This window comes from Trypanosoma brucei, chromosome 3, assembly GCF_000210295.1.
Source record: "Trypanosoma brucei gambiense DAL972 chromosome 3, complete sequence".
Lineage (NCBI taxonomy): Eukaryota > Euglenozoa > Kinetoplastea > Trypanosomatida > Trypanosomatidae > Trypanosoma > Trypanosoma brucei.
Window position 1 is genome coordinate 91,325 of NC_026736.1, and position 18,335 is coordinate 109,659.

Here is an 18,335-nt window from a genome sequence, read left to right on the forward strand (position 1 = left end):
AAATCATGATTTTATTTGTGTTTATCTCCCCCTCCGCAATCAACGGTAAAAAAAAGGGCCCAGCACCACCGTACGTACCGTCAAGTAGCAGAGTTAGTAACTTCAATGAAAATTGCTGCATCGCTGCTGCTCCCACAAACAACGTAATGCCAAGAAACAAATAAAGGAGGCAACCCTTCGAGTGGTCTTCGGGAGGCATCAAAATGTGAAGCTTCATGCAACCAAACCAAAATTATAGACACGCATATGTACATGTACATGTACATGTATATATTATATTATATATATACTTATTTGCTTATGTGCAAAAGCAGCACCTAGTAATGATACAGCTTACTCGCACTACTCCACCCCCCCCCCTCCTCCTCGAAAGGACTTTGAAAATTGCTTACCGGCAGCACGTTTCAATTGCGGTATCGCCACCACTCGGACGCAACGGTTGGGTCATACAAAAGGGTTTCAATGGAAATGTTAATAACGAGGCCGCGGATGGCCCACCACCTTTAGACCATTACCAGGTACAATCGGTATAAGAAACTTATGCGGCCGTCCCACTTCCTGCTGAAGTTCCTTGTTGATTTCGGTATCACTTTGAGAGACGGCGCCATGCAACTGCAGATCCCAGTTGAGAAATAAATAAGCCAGGGCAACTTGGGTTTCCATCATGGAAAGATGCTGCCCGAGGCAGTTACGGGGACCGTTGATGAAAGGAATAAACGCATACGGGTCGATGCGTTTCTCGTACTTTTCACCAGTTGGTGGTGAATTTGTGTCATTCGGTATGGCGACATCGAGAAATCGTTCTGGATTGAATGATCCAGGATCTTCCCAGATATCAGGCCGCTGATGAACGCCCTCAATTCCCACGGCTACCGAACAGCCGGCAGGAATAACAACATCCTTATCGAGACCTGTTTCAGAAGCAGGCCACTTATCGTTATTGACAGCCACCCGCATTACCAACGGAACAACGCTATGTTTACGCAATGTTTCACGCAGAACAGCAGGCGTCCAGCGCAGTGAGCTCCGTACAGCAGATGCGGATGGAATGCCCCACACACCTTCTGGTGTTTCCATAGTTCTGTCGCAATGCGTCGGATCAAAAAGTGCCTTCGCCTCCTCCACCACCTTGTCCCGTATTTCTGGATGGCATATAACTTCGTAAGTGGCCCATGTGAGCAACGCTGCAGATGTCTCATGACCAGCAAGAAGTAACGTCTTCACATCGTCTCGAAGCTGGAGGAGCATATTATTATCGAGAGCATCAACTTGCGACAGACAAAGGGACATGACATCTTTCTGAGAACCTTCATTCCGTTGCCTCCAGCGCTCCTGAATGATGTCGCAGATGACTGCATTAAGTCGCTTCAAACACCTGCGCCGCTCTCGAAAGCCATCGGAAAAGAACATGAAGGCGCGCCACGGCTCCCAAACTCGGCGGTTACACTCGTGTACAATTGGCAAATAGAGGGTTGGAAAAATGCGATCCGTTTCCTCAGCGCTCAGGGACAACACCGTCTCTCCAATCACCTGTAACGTCAGGTGCCGAAATTCTTCGTTAAGGTCTAAAAACGGAACCCCACTGCCGACAGTTCGCAATTTCTCCATTATTCTTCCAACAGCCCTCATAGTCATTTCAGGCATATCCTCAAGAATATCAATTCGCAGTGAATGTGAAAGCATGAGTCGTCCCTTTCTCCATTTATGCCCCTCAGCTGTAACTAGACCATTCCCAAGGAGACACATGAAGTGTTTGTATGACGATGCGATATCTTTCGTATAATTCCGCTGGTTGCTGAGCAGCACACGCTTGATGAGAGCTGGTTCATTAATGTACACCACGCGCTGACTAAAAACAGTAAATGCCACGATTCGATTAGTTCCTGCTTTGGTTACTGCCACCGTATTTTCTCCCTTTGCCTTCCATGGCCTAAGACTCCATGAGGCCATTTTAGAAGACGGAGAACCTTCCAAAAGTTCTAAAGCGTGACCCAACACCGGAAGCCCGCCAGGAGCGCGTGGAATATTCGCCAAGTAACGGTCCATACGAATAGCCGGCACCACAACGTTGGACAACCACAACATTATAATGAACATCAACATTGACATGAAACCCACCCAAAGAAGGTCACTCGTTGAATAGTATAAAAAAATATCGTTAAGAAACATAAATGACCCCGAAACGAACCCTCCATTAAGACTTGAGGTATTCGCTATTACAGCCATCGACTGCAATTGCTTCACTATATATAAATAAATAAATATTTATATTAATATTTATATTTAAAAAAATTTTACTGCTCCACCGATGCTGAAGGCACAGACAGACAGACACACACACACACCAACTGATATAAGACGAGAAAAAACAAACAAAAAACAAACTAACAAATATAATTTTTAACGGTAAATGTAACTTACAGACTAAACTACCAGTCACTTGGCGATGTAACGTCCTACCTTGATAACTCTCTCTCTCTCTCGAGATAAAAAAAAAAGGCTCGTCAAACGGTAGAGGGGAAGACAAAAAAAAAAAAAAAGAGAAACGCTAAAATAATAATGATAATGATTAAACTTTCTTGATTTTAAAAAAAAAATGCAGAAAGAAAGAAAGAAAAGGTAAGTATAAAAATACAAATAAATGCACAGACAAAAAAAAATAATAAACAAACAAATGTATATTTAGTTAAGCAAAGAAGGTGCAGATACTGGATAATTTTGCAACTCCTGTAGAATACAGTCTCCACTCCACTCATCACCACAAGGGGAGGAGAAAAAAAAAATGGAGAAGAAAACACGCACTCGCATGCCGAATGACTCACAACATACACACACACTTTGCAACCCAATGTCTACTGGCCTTAATAAGCACATTCACATCAGAAATATATCGGCACATCAGGAGGCAACAAATGTTTTGGATGGTGTAAAAGGAATATTTCCGCATGTTTGTCTAGTGGAATCATCCACTTGTCAGCTCAGTCATATTATAAGTTTATTATTGCGTGTAACTTCTTCACACATTCATATTTTTTCCCCTTTCCTTTTGGAGTTGCCCTTTCGAAGGTGTTTTTTTTTTTCACGATATCCGGTCAGTGCACGTTAGTGGTGTTGAAAGGTAAAATAAAAAGCATAAAACGCTTCCTTGTACGCAATCAACGCAACAGCTATCATGATGATAACACGTGTTTCCACCGTAACTTGAACCTAAAGAGTTGCGAAAACCAAAAAAAAAAAGGAGGAGGAACAATTAAAAAGCGGGAGTTGCAGTCTTTCACAGCGTAGACAAACGAATATGCACAAAAACAAACATTGTGCTAAACGTAAAAGGCAGTCAGTCACATTTAGGTGGAACACAAATATCGAAGCATATAAATAGATACTTAATGAACATCGTACAACCCCGCACAACGGTTGCAGTATTCTATGTCAGCTGCGCTAATCATGACAATAGCCTCCACGTACCAAAGAAGGAGCAAAGGTAAAAACAACAAAGAAAAGGGAGAAAGAAACAAATGAAGAAAGAAGAGGAAGACAAAAAAAGAAAAAGAAAAAAAAAAAGAAGAACGATGCCTCTGCGTGGGTGCCATCGCCTTACGAAAGTTCATGCAGCATTGCATATGTAAATATATGTATCTGTATATCAATTTATTTCTTGTGTGTTCTTTCTCTAACTGTTGGAACCTTGGTTGTGCTCCCGGTGCTTCGCTAACAATGCTTTGATAGATGGGGAAACCGCTTGGGACCCGACGGAAGGTCCTACGCTGGCGAGTGTAGCGGGTGAGTTGCCCTGCGGATGTGCCTTACCGAGAGAATTGGTATAAGTTTTATTCTCCGACGACTGAAAAGACGAAAGTTTATATCGTGTTGAGTTGAGAAGTGTTGCCACCATGCCACCTTCCATTGGTGGGGGTTTGGCAAAATCGACCCCGCTCTTGCGTTGACTACCGGATGATCCACAATTGGTAATATCTTTCCCCGGAGTCGCATTGCTTTGAAGTGAAGTGGAGCCGTGCTGCTTCTGCTGAGGATGGAGGCCCAACGTCTTCAACTCCCCGGCAAAATCGTCTATAAGTCCGTCTAAGTCTAACTCATCATTGTTAGAAGCGGGAGGAGGTTGCGCAACCGTCCTAGAAGGGATTTCTTTGTTATTTGAAGAAGAAAACTTTCCTGGCTTTGCCTCCGGTGGGAGAGGAGACGTCTTCATATTTGCAAGGGTCGTTTTTACATTTGAACCAAACTTCGACTGAACGTCGGGTTTTCGATCGGAGGATTCGTTACTGGGACTGTACGAGTTCTGCTGCGGTACCACCGGTGGACTATTCGATGGACCTCCCGCCTTCGGTACCGCAGTTGTGGCCCCAACAGGTGGGCGATCCCCTTTTGTATCGGAATTCGGAACAACTGCACCTGACGGGGCGCTTTGCGGTCCGCTAGTGTGTTTCTTCAGTGCCTCTGCCATCTGTTTTGGAACATTCGTTGGAGCGAAATTCTCTTCATCAACCCCAACATTAAAGTACGGATGTTGTAAACACTGCTGAGCAGTCGGCCGCCTCTTTGGGTCGTAATTCAACATTTGCTTCATCAAGTCCATGGCATGCGGTGGTACATGGGGCGGCATGACACGCTCTAAGCCCACACCATTGATGGAAGGAAAATTGTAACGAATCTTCTTTGCAAGAACCATACCATTGGGCCACACGCTTTCATTGGGTGATCCCAAAACGGCCATTATTTTATGCAGTTGGTCCACCTCGTTGCTACCCGCAAAGAGCGGGCGGGTGGTTATCATTTCCGCTATTATACAACCCACCGCCCATATGTCTACGGGGGAGCTGTAACATCTGTCTTGCAAAAGTAATTCCGGTGCTCGATACCACCGTGTTGAAACATAATCCGTGTAGGGCGGCCGCGCTCGTATTTCCTTAACGAGACCAAAGTCAGCAAGCTTAACTATTTCCTGTGCGCTAGTGGATGGGTCCTTTCGTACCAGTAAATTTTCCGGTTTCATGTCTCTATGAAAGTACCCAGCGCGGTGTAAATACGCGAGCGACTGCAAAATTTGAAATGTATAACTTTTGATTTTGGGGTATGCTAATGCAGGACCGCTGGTTCCGGAGCCATAGCTCTGCATCTGTTTGGCTCTCCGAATAACACCCAGCAAATCCCCATCCATGAATTCAAAAACAAAAAACAATTCATTTTTCTCCCGAATCACCTCCCTCATTTTCACAATGTTGGGGTGGCCGTGCACACGACGCACAACAACAACCTCCGGGAGTTTCATGCATTCATCCCAGCTGTAATACTTTTGTTTCATTTTTTTAATAGCAACGAACTGACCTGAAGACTTGTGCAATGCCTTCACTACACACCCGAACGTTCCATCTCCTAACTGATTGAGAAGTTGGTAGTTCTCCATGCTATTTATTTATGTGTATGGAAAAGTGAGGTGAGTTATTTTTGCTTTTGTTCTTTTTGTTCCTTCCCTACTTCCTTCTCCTCCCTCTCTCTCTTTCTTCTCTTTGTTGTTTGTTTTGTTTCTCTCCCTCACACACTTTCTATTATTACTTTTTTCTTCCCCCTTCTCTCTGGTATTCCTCTCCGTATGTGTATGAATAATATAAAGATATAATTATATCGGCGTTTCAAAAGAATTCCTTTTGCCACACCTTCTTTTTGGTGTCACGGAATGCTATGAAACACACGGCAAATAATATAATTGGCAACCCCCAGTTAATTTTCGCTCCAAGCGATTGTTTGAGGGATTCCTTAGAGAGAAAATAAAAAAAAAAGAAAAAGAAAAAGGAAAAAAGAAAAATAAAAATCAGCGCAGGAATATGTATCAGTTGTAAAAAAAAGAAGTAGAAAATGCATGAACGCCACTATCACACAAAACAATAGGTTCTCAACCATATACATAATTATATATGTATATTTTGTTAGCATTTATATGTTTGTTTATGTTTTGAATTAATTTTTTTTTCCACTATACTCTGTTTGGCTCTGAAAACAAAACATTTCCTCATGAATATGCCACACAGAAAAGATAAGAATTTCACCCAAGTAGAAACAAAGAAGAGAAGAGAGAAGAGAAGAGGAAAGAGGAGGAGGGACACACATACATACACACACACACACAATCATTCCTATAGATGTACATGCAACCCTCTAGCTTAATAAATGTTTCTGAAACTAAACACACTTGCACATACGAACAATATATATATATATATATATATATGAGGATTAGAAAAAATAACCAGGTAAATAAAGATAATAATAATAATAATAAGAATCATCGTCACTGGAAAAAAACAAAAAACAAAAAACAAACAACAAACAACACCGAATTCAACCACCTACGTATCGATCCTCCTACTAATTTAAATAATAATAATAATAATAATAATAATAAATCAAATGCACTCCATAGTTTTATGGATGAAGCGAATGCGGATCCGGGGGCCATGCGCCTGCCAAACCTCCATGAGCGCCTGCAATCAGTAAAGCACCAAATATAAAATTAGGAATCATATTGCTGATAGTCCACATCCCAAGTACATTAAATTGTGTTACAAAACTCTTTGGTTGATACACGGGTTTGGGGCCACTGAAATTCAAGGGGACAACACGTCCTTTTCCAATAGGTGCCACAATAGTGGAATATAAAGACGGTACGCTACGGCGTAACATATCACGCAGCAGAGAGTAGTTCCTTAGAGATTATATTATAATAATATATTTTTTTCTTCTCTTTTTTTTTTTTTGCTTCTTTTCTTATGCCAACAGATGCATTGCAAAACAATAAACAAATAAATAAATGGACAGAAGATAGAAATAGATAAAAATAAAAATAAAAGTAACAAAAAAAAAAGAGGGGAAAGAAGGAAAAGAAAAGAGATGTAAAAGTAGTAGAAGCAGCAGAAGAGAGGGAAACCGACTAAGGTGAGTAATTTCTATCACCAATTAACAAATTTTATGTATATTATTGCGAGCGGACCGATCACTACCAAATTTTCACATGCATACAGAAAGAGTTCAACCAACAAAGAAAAAAGAACCAAAATGAAAAAAAAATGAAAAAAAAAAGAAGAAGAGATGTCAAACTATGCGTAACGGAGTTATATGTAAACCCACGCATATTAATTTTCATATCTTTACACAATATACTACACGATGTCGGCGTTACGTGGAGCTACGACTTCTCTCACTCCCAAAAGTGACTCCATGCCTTCATAAACTGAAGGAAGCACTTGGGAGTAAAATAATGATGCCGTAAGAATCCCAACACCATATGAAACCTCCAACTGTACATCCGTACTGCAGAGCATCAATACGAAGAATTGACCCACATAATTTAGCGGTATCTCCACTACACCGACAGAAATGAGAAGAATCAACAACTGCTGCCAAGCTTTAGGAAAGTCTCGAATGACATATTCCAAACCAATTAAATTAACACAGAAGGCAATAACAAAATAAAGTCCAAGTACCCAATGATAGAAATGATGGAAACTCCACAGAATACCTCCATCAAAGCCTGTAGCAATATACATACAAACTTTGAGGTAATATCCACCAAGACAAAACACAACTAAAACTAAAAATAGGCGCATCACGTAAGAAAGAAGGATGCAACAAGTGGGTACGCAAACGGGGTGACGCGCACTGCCATACGGCGACAAGGGAACACACTCAAGTACTAAAGTATATGGAGTTTTGCACTCAGCGCAAACTCGTCTATGTTCCACATTCGTTGTGGTGTTTCTCCACTTTTCTAAGCATTGCCTGTGGACATACTTTGATGTGCCATCGCAAGCGCAAGGAGAAAACAAATCCTCAACAGGATCGGTGCACCGGCATATTCGGCACAAATCACCGCTCTCACCATCATCATCATCATCATCAACACTATTATTATTATTATTATTATTATTCCCATCAGTCCCTTGCGCCAAAGTGCCGCGCGTTCCTCCCTCACGTGTATTACCAGCGCCAAGTGTTTCCTCATCAGCAGAAATCAAAATAACACCTTCATCCTCTCGAGATATACGGAACAAACGACGGATACGTTCAAGAAGCGTGCGTAATGTCGGTAACAACAACTCAGTCCAAACTTCAACACTGGCTCGACGCAACGCTGCAAGAATTCGAAGAATTGGGAAACACGGGAGGTCATCACCTTCAACTTCTTCAAAAAGAACGGTACGTTGCCGTCCCTCCAATGGTACAGCCCGCCAAAGTCGCACACCCAACTCTTTTGTACCAATAACAAATGAAAAAAATATACATAAACACCCACCAAGCAGAAACAGAGATCCGGTAACTGACCCCGTCAACCACATGCGGAAATGAAACGCATCGGCAGGCGTACGTAACACAACCAAAATATCAACTTCACATGCCGAGTCGGGTGGTAATGCGGCGGAAATCCGCAGGAGCCATGGCGTATTCCATGAAAGTGGATTATGCGGGTGATGAATAATCCTTCCACTAAAACTTTCCAGCGGTATGTTTTTATAACTATCCGTATAGCGGAAACTGCTGGCCTGGACGCATTCATCAATTAATTCATTACAACTTTGAACAGCGTCGTGGCGCGGTCCTCCACCAAAAAACGGCAAGTTTGATGATGGCGTACCTTCAATTGGGAATGGAAAGGTTAAATTGCTATTATTACCACCACTACCACCAGTTACTGAAATGAAGCGTCGCACAGCTTCTTTATTTGTTGGCCCCAAAACGGAGTCTTTCCGCAATAAAGAAACGAAATGACTTTCCCATCCACCACGAAATCGTAGCATAATCGTGCCACCAAAATGAAGTAAAGAACACGAATCCACTTTGGGTGCTGCATCAGAGGAACTATTAAAAGGTGTGCAGAAGGGAATAAGAAATAGAAACTTTTTCACCTTCAAAACACGTTTCTCCTCAGTGCCGTAGTTGCTAAAATTAACAATTGCATGCAACGCAAATAAGCGCGCAGGATTCGGTCCCGCATAAATGGTGCTACGCAAACCCAAATCTACATTACGCCACGTCGTAATGGAGAGAGTTTCGTTAAGTTTCGCATCGAAAAGAGCTAAAGACGGTTGAAAAGCAGCATTCGCAACACCTGCAACCGCACATACGGCAACAACAATAAAATATAAGAGCATTTCCCACAGGATGGGAGGGAGGAAAAAAAAAACGATTGTTGAAATCCTTGCGAATTCGTACACAAATTTGTAAATGTAGAGATATGAGAAGTTCGAAGGAGAGAAAAAATAAAATAGGGAAAATAAAATGCACGAGATATGTAATCCAAAGCACAGACAGACAGACAGACACATATATATATATATATATATATATATATACATGTTTGAGGGTATAAATATATATATTATTTTCCTTAAAGAAAAAGAAAAGAAAAATGCAAGTCAGCTGCACCCAAAACGGGAGTTTACGCAGAAGCCGCAAAAAAAAAAATTGTTTGATTCACCTCCAGAAGAGAAAGGAAGAGAGACAAATAAAATTAAAATAAAGAAGAACTGCAGCGCGCATCCCTCCTATAGGCTTCAAACACATGAAATTACTAATAAAATCATACCCGTGACCGCAATTTCCATCCTTTTGAGAATAAATACCGCCATGAGTTGATGTAAAGTCGCATTTTCCCGCCACATCCAACAGGAAGTCGCAAAATATTGGGGGAAAAAAGCAAAAAAAAAAAAAAGAGAGAAGAAACCTGCGCCAAAAAGTCGCGTCAACATCTTCAACTTTCTTTTTTTTTTTTGACATCATCTTCTCCCACATTTCCCCCCTTTCCTTTCCTTTTGTTTTTTTTTTCAAGCACACAAATGCGTGAGGTACGTGGCGTCACCGTGTGAGCGGGAGTAATAAAAATAAAAATAAATTCATTTCCCTTTAATTTTGACATGCAAATGTAAATAATACCTTCAGTACTGTATGAGAGATATTCCCGGCTACCAATTCATCATGTTCTACCAATACGGTAGTTGATGATAATTAATATCCATTTCATAAACTAAAGCTTGAAATAATTAAGAGGAGGGCCAAATTCTCCCTTCCTTCCTTCTTTCCCCACCCTCTTATTCTTATTATTCTTCTTCTCATCCTCCTCCCCCTTCTTCATTAATAAAAAAAAAAGAAAAAGGTAAGAAAAAAAGAAGAAAAAAAGAAAAGAAGAAAAATAAAACCAGAAATGCTGCAGAAGTTTTGGTACAAGAAGTGCAAACAAACACAAATTGTATGAAGACAAGGGAGAGAGAGAGAGAGAGAGGGGGGGGGGAGTGATAATATAAAAAAAAAGAGGGGAAGAAGAAAAAGAAGAAAAAAAAAGCAACAGAAGGAATGAAATAGGAACACTCAGCAGCATGCATTCATCGACATGTTCTTCAGTACGAACCACCAGGGAAATCTTGCTTTTTTTCTTTTTTTTGTGTTTGTGTTCGTGTTTGTGTGTGTTTGTTTTTTTTTCTTTTAAATCTTTTTTTTTGTTTTTTTTGTCTTCTTTTTCTTGTTGATTATGGTCCCTAAATATATATATATATATATATATATATATGAAAATATATACTAATAATAATAATGATGATGATAATGATAATAATAATAATAATAGTAACAAAAACAAATATACGACAAAAAGAGGGGGAAAATAAAAAGAAAAAGAAAAAAAACCATGAAACTGTTCTCCTGCAGGCACACTCACATACACACAAACACACTAACAAACTTTTTTTTATTCTTTTTTTTTTAAAAAAAAAGTCGTTTCAGTCGTTTCAGTTGTTTCTTCCTTTCTCCCTTTTTTTTCCCCCTTAAAACAAAAAACAAAAAATTTAACATTGTTTAATTCTTTTTCTTTTTCTTGTAATTTTGTTTTGTTTTTTTTTTGTGTTTTCCCTCATTTTCTATTTTAAGTAACATTTCATTGAATTTGGAAAAAAAATTCCCTTTTCCCCATCATCTCCGTTTCCTCACCTCTTATTATTATTATTTTCTTTTTTTTTTTTTCATTCCCTCCCTCCCTCCTTCCCTCCCTTTTTCTTCCTCTTCCTCTTCTTTTTTTTTTAAAAAAAAATTTCTCTCTTTTGTTTTCATGTTTCGAGGGGCATATACGTGCCCACACTTTTCTCCTCTTTTTTTTTTCCACTTAACTTTCCTCTCCCATTTTTTTTTCTTTTTTGTTTTTCTTTCCTTTTTTTTCACTTTTTTCTCCCTGTACTTTTTTCTTTTCTTCTTTTTTTTTTCCTTCTCAAAATCGTATATCTTTGTTGTTGTTGATGAAAGAAAGAGGAAGCATCACACAAAAAACAAACAAAAAAAACAAAAAAATTTCAAGAATGAAAGAGAAAAAAAAAGTAAAAGTAAAAGTAAAAGTAAAAGTAAAAGTAAAAGTAAAAAAAACAAAGAAAAGAAAGAACAACTTTCGGTGTTTCTAAAACTGAACTTCCCACAACGACAACCCGCCATTTATTTTTCTCTTTTTTTTTTCTTCTTCTCTCTTTCTTTCTTTTCTTTCTTTTTTTTTTTTAATTCCTTCAAGTGTATTTCTTCCCAAGTCGTACGGAACAGTTGTAAGAGCTCAAAAATAACGTTGCATTATGCCATGGGCGGAACATCATGTCCCACCTGTTGCATTTGCGAAGAATCCGGTCCGACAGAAGCCCGTAATTCAGCAGGCCCATGCGCAAAAGCACATCTGTCACCCCAACTGCATTCTCCATTCTTTTCCCAATAAATACACATTTTAGTTTTGCGTTTCCCCTGATCAATACCATTGCGACCACCACGGCCACCACGACCGCCACGATTCCCACCAGCTACCATCACCGGATCATAATATCCGCCAAACGAATAGCCGACTGTTTCTGGTAAATTCCAATGCGTTGTCTTAGTATTATGATCCAAATAATAAGGCTGTCCATTTGCGGTGTATGCTATTTGCCAACCTGCTGGAAGAAGAGGCGGATTTACTGCAAAATAGCCCTGCATGTCTTATTATTATTATTATTATTGTTGTTGTTGTTGTTTTTTGTTTTCCTCCGATGTGGTTTTATATATCGTGTGCGTGTGGTGCGTTTTCGTGTATTACAAGTGGTGTGGCGGGCTCCGTGCTGTTAATGAATAGAACAACAAAAAAAAAAAAGAGAGACAAAACAAACAAAAACAAAAACAAAATGAAAACTAAACAAAAAAATCCCTAGTGCTTAACACTTTTTCCCTTCACCCTTTATAGCTTATAATTTAGTAGTTAGTTCTTATATTAAAGAGGCGAGAGGAGCTCTAAAAATAAAATAAATTGTTAACGGCAGCAGAGCAAAAAAAACAAAAGAAGAGAGAATAAAATAAAAGAAAAAAACTGTAAGCGTAGAAATAGCACAAATTCACACATAAATGAGGGAAAAGGAAAGGAAAGGAAAGGAAATGCAAGAAAGAAAGAAAGAAATAAAAACAACAAAGTAATTTTTTAAAAAAAAAAGCAAAGAAAAAAAAAAGAAAGGTCAATGAAAGGAAAAGAGAGGAAAGGAAAGAAATCTACAGTCCGAGTAAAGCAAATCAATAAAAATTACATACATCCACAAGAAGGAATATGTATCACAACTTCACTCCCCCTTCCCTAAATGCACATGCACACAAAAATACACAACTTATGTATACATCAAGTTCAACACTCCAACAAAACCGCTCAATAGACAAACATCTGAGGTTTATTAAACTTCTTAGATATCTTCTTTTTATTTTTATTTTTGTTTTTGTTTTTGATGTTGCTGTTGCTGTTGTTTTCGCTTTCCCCCTTCATTCACTTACTCAGGCTACCAATACAAACACACACATAACCTCCTCTTCCCTCACCTGTAAACATATACGAGCCGCGGATGCGTAACGTACGCATCTCATCAATTAAACTTGAAAAGAGTAGATGCCCAGCGCGGGACGTTGGTATCGCATCGTTTCTACAAAAACTAATAAAGGATCTTGCGTTAATGCAGATTGCGGCATCGAGAGATCTTTCTTCCCTGGTCTGAGTCGCCGCCTCTTATGTGCATTAATGTCACCAAGCACATAAGGTTTCACCGTACCAACAGTAGCATCGAAAAGCAGTTTTTTTTCCATTATTTTATAAGGAACGGGAACCTCCGCCTGTATTGCCTGTTTAGCTTTATCCGCCACTTCCCTCGGATCCTCCTCCAATGCTCGCACTACCAAAGGCAAATTTGTCGGCCCTCGTGTTGGCAGTGCAATTTTTGTTGGACGGTAAGCTTTTGAATCATTGGCCCGCCTTCTTGCCATTTCCTCCAAAGTATTGAAACGGTGTTCCTCATTTGGATCACGCGGTGGCATCATTCTGGAAGCCACATTATACCGATGCACAGCACCATTTGCATAAGGCCTCCAACGACTAGAAAGTGTTACTTTTCCTTTACGTCTGCATTGCTCCTGTACTGTGGTTGAAGGAGTGAATGGCATTGCACATCGCAAATAAGGACGATCTGGGCTACTGGCTTGAGATACGGGTTGTTGTTCCTCCATTCCAACTTGCATTAAAGAATTTACAGGAAGACGTCTCTCGGATTGCGGTTCCTTATCTTTACATGACGACTCGCAACGAAGAGGTGATGCTTTATTGTACTCATTGTAAGTTGTCGTTGTCGTTGTTGCTGCTGCTGCTCCGCCATAAACAGTAGGAATACAACTGCGTTGTGTGGTATTTGTTATGCAATTAATAATAGTGCTTCGTGGGAAAGGAGCCGCATATAAACTGTCCCCTGCACTGCTCGATCTACTGCTCACACGTGTTTCCTCTTCCTCTTCCATATGTATGTATATATATTTATTTATAAATATATATTTATATATATGTGAATAAAACTACGTATCGTTCTCTAGTGTTCTACTGCCTTATGCAAGGAGAAGCAGATAAACTAAGTAAAACAAAAGATTCATTTTTTGATGTTTTTCTTTTGGGGGGGAGGTGAAAAGGAGAAGAATAACAACAACAAAAAAAGAAGGGAAAGGAAATAAAAGAGAAAAAGATCCAATTCTTCTTTTTCTTTTTTGTATTTTAGGAAAGAGACACACGGGAGCGTGTGTCACAGGATCAATAAATCGGTGCTTTTCGTAGTAGTGAAAAACAGAAAAAGTAAAAGAAGGAAAAAAAGTTTTTTTCACTCGAAAGGGTAAAGTGTAAATAACAGAAGAAAGGGAAACTGTGAATTGGTGCGGAGGAGAGGAAGGTGGTCGCAATAATAAAGAGGATGCCAAAGGGAAATCAATGGTTAACATGGAAAGAAGAAGGAAGATCATATGAAAAAGGAAAATACAGGACAAAAACAAACAAACAAACGAACAAAGAAAAATGGTGGAAAGTAGATAACGGAAACAAAAAAAAACAACAACAACATGGAAATGAGTTAAGCGAACATAACAATAACCCAACAAACGCAAAAGTATAATTATATGTCCACCAACCTTTTGCCTCCTTATCATTCTTCCTAGAGGCACAGATACGCACACACGCATGCAAATATACATATAAATATTAACTGCCCTCTTTTTCTTACTATTTACCCTCATTTTATCTTTTTTTGCAAGCGGAACGATCCGGCAACGGCATATAATTTATTTGGTAGCCGATATTTCTTCCTTTTAACAAAATTCTATTTTGTTTTGTTAGCTTATTATTATTATTATTATTTTCCTTTTCAAGTTTTCCTGCTGCATCTCCTCCCCTCCTCCTCCACCTCTCCATCCTCTGACATGACTACTTCTGCCCTCCACACCAATTCGTTCTGCTAATGTTAGGTGATGATTGATTGTTTTTTGTTTTTTAAATCTTCTTCTTCCTCCTCCTCCTCCCTCCTTCTTTTTCTTTTTTTTAAAAAAAAGTTAAGTGAAATAAAGAAAGGCGCCCGCCTTTACGTGGTGAAATTAATTGAAGGTGGGCAACGCGTCTCCTCTTTCTCATACCAGCTTATAACTCATCATTACCGCTTGTTTACTTGTTTGCCCCTGGCTCTCTCTCTCCCTTTCTCTCTCTTTTTTTTTCCTTTCCCCTCCCCCACCCTTTGGTATTTTGCATGATTTTTTTTTTTAAAAAAAAACTTTCTTTGCTTGGTTGTCACATATTTTACCTCACTTTTCTTTTTCTTTTTTTTAATTTGGTGGTGTCTTTTGCGTTTTGCTTTTTTTTTCTTTCTTTCCTCTCTTTTATTTGTAAACCCCTCCCCCTGCTCTCCTCTTTGTTTTCATTTCCCTCCTTTCAATTTATATCTTCTTCACGACTCGCCTCTCAAGTGACGGAAACTTTCATTAAGGCGAAATGTTAAATTTACCTTCACGACACATGCATCAGACGCTCCCCTCCCTCACACTTCATTTCATTTTCTTTGCTCTCTCATTTCATTTCATTTCAATTATATTTCCTCTCAGTTCCCTCACACCTGTAGATGCGACTGCGTGCATAGGTACATTTATGCATACAAATAAATAAAAATATAAATATATCATATCATATCATATCACATCATATCATATCATATATACACGACATTTAAATACGAGGATATGAAAATTCACCTTTTTCTCCTCTATTCTCCTCTCCTTCTCCCTTCCGGTATGTATTAGGGAGGGGAGGAGAGAAAGGTGATATATTTTCCCCGTCACTAAAAATAAAATAAAATGAAATAAGAAAGCTGCACAAAGCGAATTTACTTTCTTATTCCTACATTCAATGTAACCCAGTTTGTAGAATGGCACATGTGAGTTGACGGGCCACATCCTCCGGTGAGGTTTTCAATGGAAGCGCTAATGTCGGTGGCAAGTTATACTCTAAAAACGGTTCCGGTGGCCTGTACTTTGGTGGTGAGGCTTTCGCAGTTGTGGTGGGAATTTGGTACGGCACACCCACCATAAGATGAGCTTGTGTTTTGCCCTTCGAACTAATTATTTGCCTATTACCTCCTGGTGTGAGGCCTACCAGTAGCGAAGATGTTGTGGTTGCCGCCCCACCATTCACCTGCACTGTTCCTGTTGTATTGTTGCTCGCTGCTAGAGGTATTGTTTTCTGGGCATTATGTACGTTGGGATTGAGGATGTAGCCGTAGCCATTTACATCTAAGTGGCGTTCGTCGGGTAACTCATGGAGATATTGGCACTGCGCCCCGCGGAGACACCCACCATTAACATAATATTTGCATAGTTCTTGCGACCGCTCATGCGTAGAAGCGGTGGTTGGCATTGGTACGGTAGTTGCACCGCCCATACCATTTGTGCTGCCTGAAAGCAACACTGAAGGTGATCCAGAAGCCAAATAAGGATAGCTATTAGTACCTGCAGTTGCAGTTGCAGGTGAAGCGCCTCCAGTAAGTGTGGCAGCACCGCGCCCATTAGGATTTGTGCTACCTGTTTGTGTTCCCCCGCCGGGAGTAAGTACATTGGGACTCCACAAGGCGGTATCCCGTTGCATCATTGCGTACTAGTCCCGCAGTATACTTTTTATATTCCCACTTCTTACTTTTATCCCTTCCTCCAACAACAACAACAAAAAAAAAACAAAACTACCTTCTCTCCTCCTCCCCCTCTTTTTCCACACTCCTTTTATTCCCTTCCCTTCCCTTTTGGTCTTGTTTTTTTTTTTTATTTCCTCTTCTTCCTCCTCTGCACTCTAACTGCGTTCGCACTCCCCCGTCCCTTCCACTGCAAACTCCAGCCGAGTGCAATTCCGTCAATTCAATCCAACCTATTTTTAATTCCTCCTCTTCACTTTACTTCCCCTCTTTACACGCCTATCAAAGGCACACGTCACCTTCGACCTAATTCGGCTCACTTTTTTTTTGTTTTCGGAAGTAAAAAAAAAAAAAAAGGAAAAAGAAAGGAAGGAACCAAAGGCGAATACCAGAATTTTTAAAAAAATAACGCAACTCAAATAAGGCGCGGTGTGCGAACCTGGACAGTCTGTGGGAGAAATAAACGAAGGGAGGGGGAAATAACCCGGAAACGGTGTCGGGTGTCCAAAGCATCAATTGAGGCGATATCCAAATGGCCAACAACAACAGCAGCACATACACACGACCCGTTAGGGACAGATAGACAAATTGTAGGAAAAGAAAAAAAAAACAAAGAAGGGGATCACGAAACGATAACTGAACATATGTGTAACAGAACCCACAAGAAGCAGGGAGATAATGAAAGAAAGCGGCATCTCATACGCCACGCTGCTTGTTCTGCACGCGACGCACATTGACAGAGCGGAGGTACGCCACCATTGGTATCAGTACTACAACGAAAAGAAACATCACAGCGCCGATCCCCCGACTCTTGCATCTAACGCAAGTGCACTCAAAACCCCACCGCTTTTTCATAGCTAACGCCAACCGCGAGAGTGGCATTGTATTACCTGGCATATAGTCGATAAAAAGTTCCTCACCTTCACGTACTGGTCTAATTGTACGGGCGCTCAAGTAAAAGTTAGACTTTAGGTTATTATACGTGATGGTGACCTCCACATTGGGTTGACACTGATGATTGAAATACTGTGCCTCTGGGAACAGACAAATGCCACGACGCCCTCTGTACTCCACATCGTACCTATTGAACTCAACTATCAGAGGTAACTTCTGTAAATCATAAGAGGAGAATTCACCACTGAGAAGGTAACTCGCTCCATTTTTCAACACGCCCTCAGGCCCAGGCACACGAACCTCTTCAGCGAATTCAAACACATCCCTCTCACGTGTAAAATATGAATAACCCCCCGACATGAGTGTTGCTACTCGGTGCTTAATGTAATGCTGCTCCTCCGGCGTCCCCAGCACAAGCTTGGAAAAAATCTGTTTAGTAACGACAAGTACTTGATCTCGAAGGGACTGATTGCTGCTGTCGGAAATGTACATGACAAATGCGGGGATATTCATAATTTCGCGACCATACCCAATTTCACGGCGAGCAAATACGCCTCGTGCATAGGCACCACCAATGTTGGGATTGATGTCAATCTTAACATCCTTCGTCACAAAACCGTCATTGGGGGAGTCAATTGTTCCTTGAATGGGTGAGACCCGCGCAAAGAAACGCGCCGCCGTGGAAAGAGGCGATGTGACTAATGGAACCTTCGGAGAGAATGTTACATGTACGCAGCGAAGCGCAGCCGAGCATTGCCCGCCCACAGCAGGGGAAAAGAGGAACTGTTGTTGACCCCGCAGCCGCATGCTTTATGAAAAACAGCCAGTTCTTACTAGTTTATACACGCCCAAATACACGCACGCACATACGCAAAGAGAGATATATAGAGGAATAAAATACGTGGAGACCATAATTGCAATAGA

The 18,335-nt window shown here is 40.4% G+C and overlaps 9 protein-coding genes across 9 annotated transcripts; all 9 read right to left on the reverse strand.

Moving 5' to 3' along the window:
- Positions 1–471: 471 nt before the first annotated feature.
- On the reverse strand, positions 472–2,226 carry TbgDal_III290 (cytochrome P450, putative; the record flags this gene model as incomplete). Its single annotated transcript, XM_011773681.1, has 1 exon — positions 472–2,226. The coding sequence occupies one exon, from the start codon at positions 2,224–2,226 to the stop codon at positions 472–474; it is 1,755 nt and encodes a 584-aa protein (XP_011771983.1).
- A 1,444-nt stretch (positions 2,227–3,670) lies between these two features.
- Positions 3,671–5,422, reverse strand: TbgDal_III300 (protein kinase, putative; the record flags this gene model as incomplete). Its single annotated transcript, XM_011773682.1, has 1 exon — positions 3,671–5,422. The coding sequence occupies one exon, from the start codon at positions 5,420–5,422 to the stop codon at positions 3,671–3,673; it is 1,752 nt and encodes a 583-aa protein (XP_011771984.1).
- Positions 5,423–6,438: 1,016 nt separating this feature from the next.
- TbgDal_III310 (hypothetical protein, conserved) lies at positions 6,439–6,696 on the reverse strand (the record flags this gene model as incomplete). The annotated part of the gene is made up of 1 exon (XM_011773683.1): positions 6,439–6,696. The coding sequence occupies one exon, from the start codon at positions 6,694–6,696 to the stop codon at positions 6,439–6,441; it is 258 nt and encodes an 85-aa protein (XP_011771985.1).
- A 476-nt stretch (positions 6,697–7,172) lies between these two features.
- On the reverse strand, positions 7,173–9,365 carry TbgDal_III320 (hypothetical protein, conserved; the record flags this gene model as incomplete). Its single annotated transcript, XM_011773684.1, has 1 exon — positions 7,173–9,365. One exon carries the CDS (start codon positions 9,363–9,365, stop codon positions 7,173–7,175), a length of 2,193 nt encoding a protein of 730 aa, XP_011771986.1.
- Positions 9,366–11,610: 2,245 nt separating this feature from the next.
- Positions 11,611–12,003, reverse strand: TbgDal_III330 (zinc finger protein 2, putative; the record flags this gene model as incomplete). Its single annotated transcript, XM_011773685.1, has 1 exon — positions 11,611–12,003. One exon carries the CDS (start codon positions 12,001–12,003, stop codon positions 11,611–11,613), a length of 393 nt encoding a protein of 130 aa, XP_011771987.1.
- A 909-nt stretch (positions 12,004–12,912) lies between these two features.
- TbgDal_III340 (hypothetical protein, conserved) lies at positions 12,913–13,827 on the reverse strand (the record flags this gene model as incomplete). Its single annotated transcript, XM_011773686.1, has 1 exon — positions 12,913–13,827. The coding sequence occupies one exon, from the start codon at positions 13,825–13,827 to the stop codon at positions 12,913–12,915; it is 915 nt and encodes a 304-aa protein (XP_011771988.1).
- An 84-nt stretch (positions 13,828–13,911) lies between these two features.
- Positions 13,912–14,586, reverse strand: TbgDal_III350 (hypothetical protein; the record flags this gene model as incomplete). The annotated part of the gene is made up of 1 exon (XM_011773687.1): positions 13,912–14,586. The coding sequence occupies one exon, from the start codon at positions 14,584–14,586 to the stop codon at positions 13,912–13,914; it is 675 nt and encodes a 224-aa protein (XP_011771989.1).
- A 1,153-nt stretch (positions 14,587–15,739) lies between these two features.
- On the reverse strand, positions 15,740–16,480 carry TbgDal_III360 (hypothetical protein, conserved; the record flags this gene model as incomplete). The annotated part of the gene is made up of 1 exon (XM_011773688.1): positions 15,740–16,480. One exon carries the CDS (start codon positions 16,478–16,480, stop codon positions 15,740–15,742), a length of 741 nt encoding a protein of 246 aa, XP_011771990.1.
- Positions 16,481–17,213: 733 nt separating this feature from the next.
- TbgDal_III370 (hypothetical protein, conserved) lies at positions 17,214–18,218 on the reverse strand (the record flags this gene model as incomplete). The annotated part of the gene is made up of 1 exon (XM_011773689.1): positions 17,214–18,218. The coding sequence occupies one exon, from the start codon at positions 18,216–18,218 to the stop codon at positions 17,214–17,216; it is 1,005 nt and encodes a 334-aa protein (XP_011771991.1).
- Positions 18,219–18,335: the final 117 nt, after the last annotated feature.